Below are 13,863 nucleotides of genomic sequence, written 5' to 3' on the forward strand. Positions count from 1 at the left end.
GAATCTTTACTCAGAGAAAACTTGAAGCATAAAGAGTCACATGGCAAGAACAATAGTTAGTCTTCTGTAACATAATATGGAGAAAAAATCGTCGTAGAAATTAAGGATTAACTAACCAGTGAAATATAACATTCCTTCCTTCGTTATCGTTAGATCCGTGTGCATTGCTGCAATAAAAACAGCACACGAAAGAACCATACATATTCAGCTCTACCAAACAAATGGCCGCTCGTCGACACTAGCGCCAGTGAGCGGTCTAGCGGTTATTTAGTAAGTCTATGTATAGCTTTCTCTTTCTAGTTTGTTGGTGAATAGCCTAGATAATATCACCACAGTCTACTATATACAGTCACGAAGCTTGAGTTTTGAGGGTGCTAGAAACAATAGACTGTGACGGTACGTGAAAGCCTGCATGCTAAGATGTGACGGTACTATTTTGCATTGCCTGTAATGAGGCGATATTAGCGATCCTAGTGGTGAGCAACTACCTAATGTTTGCATATTTACTACGTATTGAGCTTCGCGACTGTATATACTAGACTGTGATATCACAGTCTACTAGGATATAGTCACGAAGATTGAGTTTTGAGGGTGCTAGAAACAATAGACTGTTGCATTGCCTGTAATGAGGCGATATTAGCGATCCTAGTGGTGAGCATCTATCTAATGTTTACATATTTACTACGTATTGAGCTTCGCTACTGTATATACTAGACTGTGATAATATGAACTAGACGAATAGCTTGCTAGATAGTCGCTAGTTGTACTGTTGTTCACACTGAACTAACTGAACAGTGAAAAGTAGAAGCGTACAAGGCTATTTTATTTACAAGAGTACTGCTATACGCACAAAAAGTTTGTAATACTTACATTTTACAAACTCTTTGTATACCCATTATTTCTTGTGTTTTATTGTTTTGTAATGCAGCGCTGCCAAAGAACTGACGTGTGACCGAATAACCTTCCATACGTTATTAAGAGGTAAATTTGTGATTAAATTGTATGTTGCCTGCTTGTAAATAAAGTGCATATGAAGAGTGATCTTATTCGCTATTGGTGGAATTGCATAACTTTGAGACTGGAACCTCGTGGTGGTCGTGTGCAGCTATAGGTAACCATAATTTTATAATAAAAGTTATAAAATAAAATGTCGTGGCTATTTGGATATCGAGGGAACCAGCCACCCTCAGACGTACCACAAATTCCAATTCCTCCCAGTGAAGGTGGTGGTGGAGGTAGCGATGATAAAAGTACTAAAACGGCAATGGAAGCTTACCGGTTTGATTCCTCGGCCTTAGAAAGAGCTGCCCAAGCTGCAAAAGAGTTAGAACGATCAAGTAAGTACAAATTTATTGCCCGAAAATGGTATATAAATTTATTCTGCCATTACATAGGTGCCTGAAATTCCATGTATAAAAAGTTAACGCATGTCATACCAGTTGTATGTTTCGTCATGTTTTAGAATTTGCTAAAGAAGCTTTGGATCTGTCCAAACAACAAGAACAAACGAAACAGCAAGAATATTTTGCTAAAGTAAAAGAGTATGAAGCTCATATTGAACACAGTAGAGTTGAACAGAAGAGGGTAGATGGTGAAGAGAAGCGCAAGACTTTGCAAGAGGAAACAAAGCAAAGTCAAATTCGTGCTCAATATCAAGATCAGTTGGCTCGTAAAAGGTGAAGAATTACTTATGTATTGTGTTCATTTTTGTTGCATATGGATTCATGAATCACAATAGTTTTTCTCTTATAATTTTAGGTATGAAGACCAATTACTGCAGCAACAGCGAATTAACGATGAAAACCTTCGTCGTCAGGAGGAGTCTGTGGCCAAACAGGAATCTATGCGAAAGGCTACCATTGAACACGAGATGGAACTCAGACACCAGAATGAGATGAAAAGGCTGGAAGCAGAATTGCGGGCTAAAGCGAAGGTGGACAGGGAGAACCAAGACTTGACACTTGAGCAGATTCGATTGAAGGCAGCCGAAAATAGAATTACAGTTTTGGAGTCTATCAAGTAAGTTTACATTGACAATATTTTCATTCCTTCATAGTTTTCAGCCCTAGGGCAGGTCCTTCACTGCAAACTCAGCACTCTCCAACCTTCTCTCTTTTCCACCTTACTCTCCATCTCTTTATACGATCCTTTTATCTTAATGTTGTCTATCATCTGATATCCTCTTCTGCCCTAACTTTTTTTCCTGTTTACCATTCCTTCCAGTGCGTTGTTCAGTAAGCAGTTTCTTCTTAGCCAGTGACCCAGCTAATTTCTCTTTCTCTTCCTGATCAGTTTCAGCATTATTCTTTCTTCATCCACTCTCTAGCACAACTTCATTTTTGTCTGTCCATTTCACATTCTCCATTCTTCTTCATATCCACATTTCAAATGATTCTTCTTTTCAGTTTGTCGTAAAGTTCATGTTTCTTCCCCTTAACAGTGTCATACTCCACACAGAGCTCTTCATTAGTCTTTTTCTTAGTTCTCCTTTTTCTATTAAATGGCTATTCGTTTACAGTGTTCTGCCAAAGACTAGTCTTTCACTGCAAACCCGGCATTATCCAATATTTCCTCATTTCCGTCTTCCTCTTGGTCTCCACACATGATCCATGTACCGGTATCTTAATGTTGTCTCTGTTATCTTCTTCTGTCCCGAACTTTTTTTCCATTCATCTTTCCTTCCAGTACATCCTTAAGTAGGCAGTTTCTTCCTAGCCAGTGATCCAGCTAATTTCTTTTTCTTTTCCGGACCAGCTTTAGCAATATCACAGAACATTGTTTAGTTGTTGTTGTTTTCTAATGCCAGGCGTGTGACAATGAAGTCATTTGACCTCTTGCACCCCAATATTTTTCAAAGATATTATCATGACCAGCCACTGAAGCACACATTTTGAGGTGTTCCGAATCCATTTCTTGGTTTGAGTTGCACAATGGACAGTTAGGGGACTGATATATTCCAATTCTATGCAGGTGTTTGGCCAAACAATCATGGCCTGTTGCCAATCTAAATGCAGCTACAGATGATTTTCGTGGTAAATCGGGAATTAACTGTGGATTTTGATGCAGAGAGTTCCATTTTTTCCCTTGGGATTGTGTTATCAAATTTTGTTTGTTGAATTCTAAGTATGTAGATTTAATAAATCTTTTCACAGAGTAATACGTAGATTTAGTAACAGGTCTGTAAGTAGCAGTGCTGCCCTTCTTTGCTAAAGCATCCTCATTCTCATTTCCCAGGATTCCACAATGGGATGGTATCCATTGGAATACAATTCTTTTATTGAGTGATATTAATTGAGAGAGCATTTTAGTTATTTCTGCTGTTTGAGATGAAGGTGTGTGTTTAGAGACTATTGATAGAATAGCTGCTTTGGAGTCTGACAATATAACTGCATTCCTAAATTTATTGATGTGGCATAGAAGATTCCTGAGACTTTCCCTTATTGCAATGATTTCACCATCAAAACTTGTTGTTCCATATCCAAGAGATCTATAAAGTGAGAAGAGACAGCACGTAACACCTGCACCGGCACCTTGTTCTCTGGAGATCAAGGATCCGTCGGTGTATAAATGAAGCCAGTTTTGTGAAGGGTACCTAATATTAATTGTCTCTAAAGACAATTGTTTCAGTATTTCAGTGTTTACTTCTGATTTCAGTATTTCTTCTGTTAAATTTAGTTGTACATTATGCCCATGTGACTGACCAGTATACCGATATTATTGGAAGTACAAGGTGGGCCACGGGAAATAGTACATTTTGTATTGGTAATCATGTAGTTATTAATGGATTCTTCTGTTAATTGTTTTGCCCAAACAAAACAACTATTATTGCCATTTTGTTAGCCATGAACCGTTGGTAGCAGGAGATCCGTATTGGGGCAGGGGAAGCATATATTCGTGTTGAAATAGTGTTATTTTCGCGCAGCATGGGTTATGACATGGAGATAACCATCATCACCATATTCCAGACAGAAGGACGATATCCAGGTGGGTGAATCTGTGGAGAACATATGGTTCAGTTGTGAATACGAAACATGAGGGGCTACAGAAAACAGTTTGTACACCTGAAAATATCCATCATGTCTATATGGCTCTGCAATGAAATCTGTAGCGATCGATTCGTCGCCATATGACATTACGCATGTCTCGTACTTCCCTGTGTAGGTTTGTGAAGTCTGACTTGAAATCCCATCCTTACAAATTGCAGGTGTGTCAAGGGCTGCTACCAGAAGATAGACAGAATAGGCTACAATATTTTGCATAACATAGGGAAAAAATGGAACTCTCTGCATCATAATCCACAGTTGATTCCCGATTTACCACGAAAATCGTCTGTAGCTGCATTTAGATTGGCAACAGGCCATGATTGTTTGGCCAAACACCTGCATAGAATTGGAATATATCAGTGTCCTAACTGCCCATTGTGCAACTCAAACCAAGAAATGGATTCGGAACACCTCAAAATCTGTGCTTCAGTGGCTGGCCATGATAATATCTTTGAAAAATATTGGGGTGCATTAGAAAACAACAATAACATTTTGTATAACATTTCTTGAAAGAGTGCAGCAAGATGAGACCATTTTGTCTGCTCTGGCAATGTCTGATGAAGTGAACTTGAAGACAATGAAGAACGTCCAGTCACAGTCAACGTCGATGGAGGCCATTTGCGGGATGTTATATTCAAGACATAAAATGGCAATTCATGTACATCTGACTGCCATAAATAGAATTTTTATGTTTATGCATATGTTCTGATATTCGTATTCTTATTTTATACTATTTCCCAAGGCCCTCCTGGTACACTACAGATATGCTTTATTGTCGAAAAGTATGCTGTATGTTTATTCACTGAGCCACTAGTACAGGAAGAAAATATGTTTTGCAGTTCATTTTGAATAATTTTTCAGAAAAGTCTATGATATACAATGCAAAGATTTATTTTCAGTCAATGACTTTACTTTATATATGTGTAAGGTACAAGTCCTTACTTACTTACAAATGGCTTTTAAGGAATCCGAAGGTTCATTGTCGCCCTCACATAAGCCCGCCATCGGTCCCTATCCTGTGCAAGATTAATCCAGTCTCTATCATCATATCCCACCTCCCTCAAATCCATTTTAATATTATCCTCCCATCTACGTCTTGGCCTCCCCAAAGGTCTTTTTTCCTCTGGTCTCCCAACTAACACTCTATATGCATTTCTGGATTCGCCCATACATGCTACATGCCCTGCCCATCTCAAACGTCTGGATTTAATGTTCCTAATTATGTCAGGTGAAGAATACAATGCGTGCAGTTCTGTGTTGTGTAACTTTCTCCATTCTCCTGTAACTTCATCCCTCTTAGCCCCAAATATTTTCCTAAGAACCTTATTCTCAAACACCCTTAATCTCTGTTCCTCTCTCAGAGTGAGAGTCCAAGTTTCACAACCATACAGAACAACCGGTAATATAACTGTTTTATAAATTCTAACTCTCAGATTTTTTGACAGCAGACTAGATGATAAAAGCTTCTCAACAGAATAATAACACGCATTTCCCATATTTATTCTGCATTTAATTTCCTCCTGAGTGTCATTTATATTTGTTACTGTTGCTCCAAGATATTTGAATTTTTTCCACCTCTTCGAAGGATAACAGGTGGTAACAGGATTTTTTCTCGTTGCCAAACTTTCAGAACGGCCCCAAGGTTCACTCAGCCTTCTATAAAATTGAGTACTGGGTCTTTCCCGGGGTAAAAGGCGGTCAGAGCGTGGTGCCGACCACACCACCTCATTCTAGTGCCGAGGTCATGGAAAGCATGGGGCTCTACCTCCATGCCCCCCAAGTGCCTTCATGGCATGTTACGGGGACACCTTTACCTTTTACCTTCGAAGGATAAATCTCCAATTTTTATATTTCCATTTCGTACAATATTCTGATCACGAGACATAATCATATACTTTGTTTTTCGGGATTTACTTCTAAACCGATCGCTTTACTTGCTTCCAGTAAAATTCCCGTGTTTTCCCTAATCGTTTGTGGATTTTCTCCTAACATATTCACGTCATCCGCATAGACAAGCAGCTGATGTAACCCGTTCAATTCCAAACCCTGCCTGTTATCCTGGACTTTCCTAATGGCATATTCTAAAGTGAAGTTAAAAAGTAAAGGTGATAGTGCATCTCCCTGCTTTAGCCCACAGTGAATTGGAAAAGCATCAGATAGAAACTGGCCTATACAGACTCTGCTATATGTTTCATTGAGACACATTTTAATTAATCGAACTAGTTTCTTGGTAATACCAAATTCAATAAGAATATCATATAATACTTCTCTCTTAACTGAGTCATATGCCTTTTTGAAATCTATGAATAGCTGATGTACTGTGCCCTTATACTCCCATTTTTTCTCCAATATCTGTCGAATACAAAAAACCTGATCAATAGTCGATCTATTATGCCTAAAACTGAACTGATGATCCCCAGTAATTTCATCTACGTACGGAGTTAATCTTCTCAAAAGAATATTGGACAAAATTTTGTACGACATCAACAAAAGGGATATTCTTCGAAAGTTACCTCAGTTAGTCTTGTCCCCCTTCTTAAAAATAGGTACAATTATGGACTCCTTCCATTGTTCTGGTACAATTTCCTTTTCCCAAATAGCAAGTACAAGTTTATAAACTTCGCTATATAGTAATGCACTTCCATCCTCTTGTATTAATTCTGCTGGAATTGATCGATACCTGGAGACTTGTACTTTTTCAGATTTTCTATCGCAATTTCGACTTCTGAAAGTTTGGGTTCGGGTATAAATGGCTCAACAGTTTGTATTTCAATTTCGTCCCGATCATTTCAATTTGGCCTATGTACATTTAGTAGTTGCGCGCAAAATAGTTTTTCGATCTGGTTAGGACTGAATGAGAGTCTGCAAAGGTACAAGTCCTTATATTACATAATTTAATATTGTATTAATGTTTTTGTCGGTCATGCCGACATCATCAGATACAACTTTTTATGCTGCAATATCATCCCTTCAATGTACAATCTCAACACGTATATTATTGTGTATATACATCTTTCTGACACAGAAAACGCGTATAGTAACTGGACAATAAGAATATGGATATAAGCAAATAAAAAATGGAGCATTTTAATAAAAAAAACCTGAAATTATTCCAGAAATCCCATGTAAATCTGCAGTAGCAAAATTCAGACTGCTTACAGAACACGATTATTTGGCCAAACACTTGAATAAAATAGGAATTTACACAAATCCAAATTGCCCTCTATGCAACAAAGAAGAAGAAATGACTGAAGATCATCTACAAACCTGTGAAGTTCTACCTGATGGATCCACCACAGAGAAATATTGGAGAGCAAGAACGCTAATGGCTTCATTGCCAAAGCCCGGCATTAGATAACAACAACAACATATAAGCAAATTAGATAAACATAGATTAATAATTGTAAGCATCTCTTCACATAGTATTGTACATGAATTTCTTCAGGTTTAGATTTTTATATAGTGAAGACCTGCAAATTTTCTATATATGTATTTAATTACACATTCGTGTTTTTAACTAATTGACAACAAGGGCACAGTTACATGAGAAAAGAAATATTGATGTTCCCAAATCATGTTGATTTTAATATGTTTTATCGTTTGTCAATGTATATTGCATTTTTGATCACAGAGGCACATGTATTTATTTAAGGGATGATATTGCAGCATAAAAAGTTGTATCTGATGATTAAGGAGCGGATTTCTATTTATTAAATATTATTTTTCGTGTGACAAAACACAATTAACAAAGTTAAAAATTTCGAACATGAAGTTTCAAGTTTAAAACCCGAATTTTATTTCACATAAAAACACATATTTTCACAAAAAATTATGTAAATACATATTTTCAGGAAATCTATTATAAACACATAAATCTTGGAGTATTTTTACTTCAATAATTTTTTTACAAGAACTTGTAAACATTTTAAAACTAAATCAATTATGTCACTCAGAAATAGGTATGGTATCTTTTTAAGAATTGTTGGTTGCTTCGAGTTTCTAAGTGCTGTGTGGTGTATCTGTGATCCATTTTTGCAATAGTATCGCCTCAAGTTCTGAGAACTGCTAGGCAGCATATCAATGTTATTATTAGAGAATAAATTAACATGGACAAGGAGGAGAGATCTTGCAACACATAATTAGGAATGTTTATTGTTGCTGAAGATGATTTCATTCCGCGCTTTGTTTGTGAAACACAACAGATAAGAGCTCGGGTATGAACATTATTTAATTTAAACAAATCTCTCGCCTCTAGCTCATGCCCATCAAGTAAGGCAATATATCTTGTTGTGATTCCCTGTTATCGGGCTTCGTCAATCGATATCCTTCAAGATATACTGAAAGATGGTTGTTTAAAAAACGATTTGGCTTTCCTATTAGCAAATCTAAGCTTTTTATGTGACACCATAAAAAACTCGAAACATCCAAAAACCTGTTGTCTGAAACAGTTAGGGAGATGCATGTCATGGAAATTAAACTAGACTCGCTACCAGGTTCAGAAGTACAAGTACTAAGGGACAAATTCCAGAATGTGTTTGGGAAAAACAGTAGATATAAAAAAATTTGTAAAGTTGGTCAAGTATTGGAGGGTGTGCCTGTAGGTGAAATTGATGGTGTATGTGTTTGTGACATTCCTCTCTTTAAATATGACGTCCTATGATGTGGAAAGATTGTTTTCACAGTATAGGTCGTTGTTCAGAGATAATCGGCATGCATTTGTGATTGAGAATTTGGAGATGACCTTTGTTGTTCACTACTAGCACCCAAGTGTGGTTGGTGAGTACCTAGTAATATTTTTTTTTTTCCAAGGTAAGTAAGGTATTTTTGTCATATTTAAAAAAAATCTTTTTTTATTTTTAGCAAATATTTTCGCACTTTTTAGCACATAAAAAAATATATTTAAATTTTTTAGCACATAAAAATCTGCTCCCTAGTGATGATGTCGGCATGACCGACGAAAACGTTAATACAGTATTAAATTATGTAATATAAGGACTTGTACCTAAACATATAGAAAGTAAAGTTATTGACTAAAAATAAATCTTTGTATTGTAGAAAATATGTTGCTGACTACTAAATTTTAGTGAAGTAAATAGATTTACTTTATGGCCTATATTCTGTAGTAGTATGTGTTCTATATTTCAGGACAGCAGGATCTGTGCTAGGAACAGGAGCTCATGCCCTCCTGGCAGATTGGGACAAGATCCTTGCAGCTGCCGGTGGCATTTCCCTTCTTGCTCTCGGAGTATACTCAGCCAAAGGCACAACAGGAGTGGCTGCTAGATATATTGAAGCTAGACTAGGTGAGCAAAACACTTATTCTTACATCTCTGTTGAGTACACACAACATTCTTAAAATATAGAGGCAAAGTCATCAAGCTGGGAATTAATTATCTCGAAATGTTTGGCTTGATGCATTATTCTTTATCGATGATCAAGTAATCATTGCCAAATTAGAACCTCTTCGTCCTATGCCTCTGACTATATACGAAATTTTAAGTTGTATGATATAGCACGCAAATAGCATTAACATCATTGTTATTTTTGTACTCATTGTACCTCCTTACTGTGTTTTCTATTCTCTTTTGCTTGGCAATATAATATACAATCCTGTTTATAGAAGGCCTAATATTTACGTGGTCTGCTTGGAATTGGATTATCATAATTTCGTTCCGAACATTCTGTGACTATTGATGCTGCTCTTCAGTGTGTTACTCAAATTTCTGAAAAATCTATTTGCATACTTTGCAAGGGGGCTATATTTAATATAATTAAATATATACCAAACCTATATGCACATAGAATTATTCCAATTCAGAAACAACTACGTAAACTAAAAGAACTCCAAAGGGAAATAACATTTCAATGGATACCTAGTCATTGTGGTATACCTGGAAACGAGAAAGTCGATAATATTGCAAAACAGGCAACATATTTGCAACCAAGACCTCTTCTATCCAGTGCTTTTGCTTCAGTAAAGTCTCATTTTACAAACCTAAGGATCAACAATTGGCTCTCTTCTGACAAAGGAAAAATTTTAGTCTGTACAAAAGAAACCAAATGACCTGGAAATGTACAAAAACTTGCCCAGACTTGTTCAAACATTTTTAACAAGAGCCAGAACAGGTCACATTGTCACTCAATTGTACCTACACCGATTTCACATTTCTGATAATCCTACTTGTCTGTGGTGTAATAATCATGATGAAGATCTGGAACACATTCTTCTATACTGTCCATCCATAAACCACAAAAGAACTAAATTAGAATCATCAGTATTAGTTGCAGAAGACACAGCCCTACAGTATATATTGACTACACCCCAACTCTGGCTACTAGCAACAGGCATCTATAATGAACACCGATCAAAATACCCCTCATTTCTCGTGCAAAACAACAACTGAATAGACTACAGTGGACTATAGTGGACTTAATGTTGTTGGCAAACATTAAGAAGATTGATTCTGTGACTGAATTCTATTTTGTTCATCATTTACATTCTATTAAATCTGTTTCTTTCAGGAAGCAATGCCAAAATTTCTCCATCTTCAATTTGTCTGATTACCTTTCTTACAATTCGGGATGGTCCTTCGTGTAGCCCTTTCCTTCTATGTCACATTGACCCACAGAACTTCAACTGCAGCAAGATCTGCCTCATGCAAATGCTGTTTTCGTCCATCTTTTAACATCGTTATGTTATCCAGCTCTGAATTGCTTATACATCTTGCATTGCAAGTTTTGCTTTCCGCACACCACCAATACAATTTATTGCCGTCTCTACTTTCGGAGTGATAGTAGGTACATGTATCCCTCTTCTACTAAAATGTTTTGTTTTTTCTGCGAAGGAATGATTTGGGCCATTATGTTAATTGAAGTTTGTAACAGAAAACTTAGTATTCAGAATTTGCTTAGCAATGGCTATATTGAAGTACAATGTATTGAAAAATGTTGGGCATTTTGGTTCATGAACATTTTTGAATGTGGAAGTCTTTTCCTCTGGACGTTTGGATTGGACATTTTAACTTCGAAGTGATCAAAAGGAATATCATGAGAAAACTGTATATGCCAGCCGTGGCGAAAATGCGATCGTGCGCCGAGCCACTGTGTAACCTGCAACGTGCATAGCACCTATGGAGAGAGGCGGACACCTGAAGGGGAAGTGAAGCAACTGTCTGACTTATTAACGGTTTTTCATTTTCCTTACGTCAAGCACTTAAATAAAATTTTATACGGTACAAGGCTACAATAGTAATATGCGTTACAAGAGCAGTATGTTGAAATTTTCATGTTCGAGGAAAAGTTTGAAAAAGCGAAACGTAGTTGAGCTTTTTTAATTTTCGAGAATTGAAAGAAAACATACCGCTCGTGTATCGTACATTATTTTGTGCGAAGATCATTTATTACATACCTGAAAGAGGAATAATTTCTAATTAGTTGCAATGAAATCTCCATCTTGGCTTCTGTTCAATGACGGCAAATTTGCAAAACAAAAATATCTATCTTCAACATTGTTGCTTTAAAATGTTTTCTATGTTTACTATACTCCAGCAGGCCGTGATATACGTCTGTCTTTTTTTTCCCCCAGTCTATGATGAGTCTGGAATCTTGTTGATTTTTTCACGGCTTCCTTAATGTTACTTGCATTACGAATGCAGTAACTGTAGTGGAGTTGTAGAGTTTACTTAATTTTTGCAAATATTTAAAAACAATAATTAACAGTGCAATTTAGGTGAAATTGCAGTGGTAAGTTTCCAATTTATAATTATTACTATATTGAACGTCTCTAAAAATAATATGTTAAAAGCCTAAAGCAGTAAATCAATGTCACTTAAGCGGTAAGAAGAGGGGAAATTGTTATGTGTGTTAGGTTGGGAATACTGAATGTGGAATTTTAGACTTTCAGCGGATTGGTTTTGTGTGGAAACCAAGCAAATACACATGATCTCGCACAAACTAATGTTTAATACATGTAACGAAGAAAGAAATGGACAAGAAAACATAGGACACAATATCACAACCTAAAATTAACTGTCTTCAGAATGTCTCTGCGACAGAGTTTCAAAATCAGGAATTATGTCACTTACTGCCAGTCGTAGTTGATCACAAAGGTATTTGTCTGTCAGTCGTGATCTAAATTTGGTTTTTGCTATTTTTTCATTGTTGAAAATAATTTTTCACAAACGTAAGTTGTAGCGAACGTGGCTTCAACAGAGCAAGCGAAAGAATGAAGCTTCGGATATTTATTTTTTGGCAAAGATTTGAAGAGTTCAACATTTGTCAAGTGCTTCCATTTAACATCACATTGTAAATCTAAATTGAAGATCTAACCGCATTATTCGTACATCTGCTGAAAAAGGATGGACGTACAGAGATGATGATGATGATGATAATAATAATAATAATAACAACAACAACACTTAACCCTCAACTGGTATCTATGGGTCAATATAGATCCATATTGCTTGATATCGTAATGTACACTTAAAAAGCGATGCCAGTTGAGGGTTAACCTTTTAATGTTTCATCAGTAACCTGTAGTAACTTATAATGCCGTTTTATGTTATACAACCGTTTCGTCGTAATACTTGTGAACAAATCATACATTTAATATTCTCATCATATTGGCAGCAAAAAATGCGTCCTCCCATCCTACTTGAAACTTTTGTTTTTGTAGAGGTACATGGTTTCAAGAGAGACAGTGCTACGACACCACTCGCAAGTCAGAGACAAATACAAATGGAATGGAGTTTGACTCCAGTGAGTGAGAGGGTGGGGGTTGGGGAAGGTAGGAAGCAAAGGAAATGCACAGCTATCATTGCGAGCCACAATGTGCTCGTGAGTCGCATTTTCGCCACGGCTGGTATATGCATTTCTACCCATGAAAAAAGTTTATTCACTGCACCAGTAAGTTTTGTAGCTTGTTAAAAAGAAAATGTTTCGCCATACACTATTTATATGACACTGTTCGGAGTAAATGTGTTGGTGGTATATAATTAATAAAATACATTCTGAACGTGTGAGTTTATCATCATCATCTGTGGTCATATAGCCCTTTTAGTTTAGCCTTGACCTCCTTAAGAATTGCCACCCAATCTTCCCTCTCTAGGGCTCTCCGTCTCCATCTCTTAATTCCTGCTTTAACTAGATCATCCTGAACATCATCCAACCTTCGTAGTTTAGGTCTTCCTGCTCTTCTTTTACCACTTAGCGTGGCATCTAGTAATCTTTTAGGAATATTATTATTGTCCATTCTGATAATGTGGCCAGCCACTCCAGCCGTCTAATTTTTATATCAGTGACAATACTTGGATCTTTATATAGTTTTTGTAGTTCAGAATTGGTCCTAATTCTCCACTCTCCCTTATCATAAATAGGGCCATAAATTTTTCTTAAAATTTTCCTTTCCCACGTGTTTAAGATGGTTATTGCTCGTTCAGGTAGATTCCAGGTTTTGCTTCCAAAAGTCACCGTAGGTTTAATAATTGTTTTATAAATCCTCACCTTCATTTTTTTTTAGATATATCTGGTTCTTATAATTTTATCTAATGCTCTGAGGCGTCGATTGCCAATGGCTATTTTATCCTTAATCTCAGTTAATATGTTGTTATCCTCGGTGACTATCGAGCCAAGATATCGGAACCTTGACACTTTCTCAAAAGTAACCTCATTTAAGACAACAGTTTTTACAGTATTGTCTCTCGTGGTTATGTTATTCATATACTTTGTCTTTGTTCTGTTAATATTTAAATTTGAAGCATTTGTCTCATTATGTATCTGTTTGAGGACATCATCTAAGGATGACACATTCCGTGCAAATACA

General features: G+C 36.5%; 1 protein-coding gene across 1 annotated transcript in view; it reads left to right on the forward strand.

Annotated features, from left to right (window-relative positions):
• Nucleotides 1-812: 812 nt before the first annotated feature.
• bor (ATPase family AAA domain containing bor) overlaps nt 813-13,863 on the forward strand; it is a 35,541-nt gene continuing 22,490 nt past the window's right edge. The window contains exons 1-4 of the mRNA XM_069834099.1: nt 813-1,337; nt 1,463-1,676; nt 1,759-2,019; nt 9,189-9,346. Of these exons, the coding sequence (XP_069690200.1) occupies nt 1,148-1,337; nt 1,463-1,676; nt 1,759-2,019; nt 9,189-9,346 (823 nt within the window). The 5' untranslated portion in view covers nt 813-1,147. The remainder of the gene's footprint in view (nt 1,338-1,462; nt 1,677-1,758; nt 2,020-9,188; nt 9,347-13,863) is intronic.

The sequence above is a fragment of the Periplaneta americana genome, chromosome 8 (genome assembly GCF_040183065.1).
Source record: "Periplaneta americana isolate PAMFEO1 chromosome 8, P.americana_PAMFEO1_priV1, whole genome shotgun sequence".
Lineage (NCBI taxonomy): Eukaryota > Metazoa > Arthropoda > Insecta > Blattodea > Blattidae > Periplaneta > Periplaneta americana.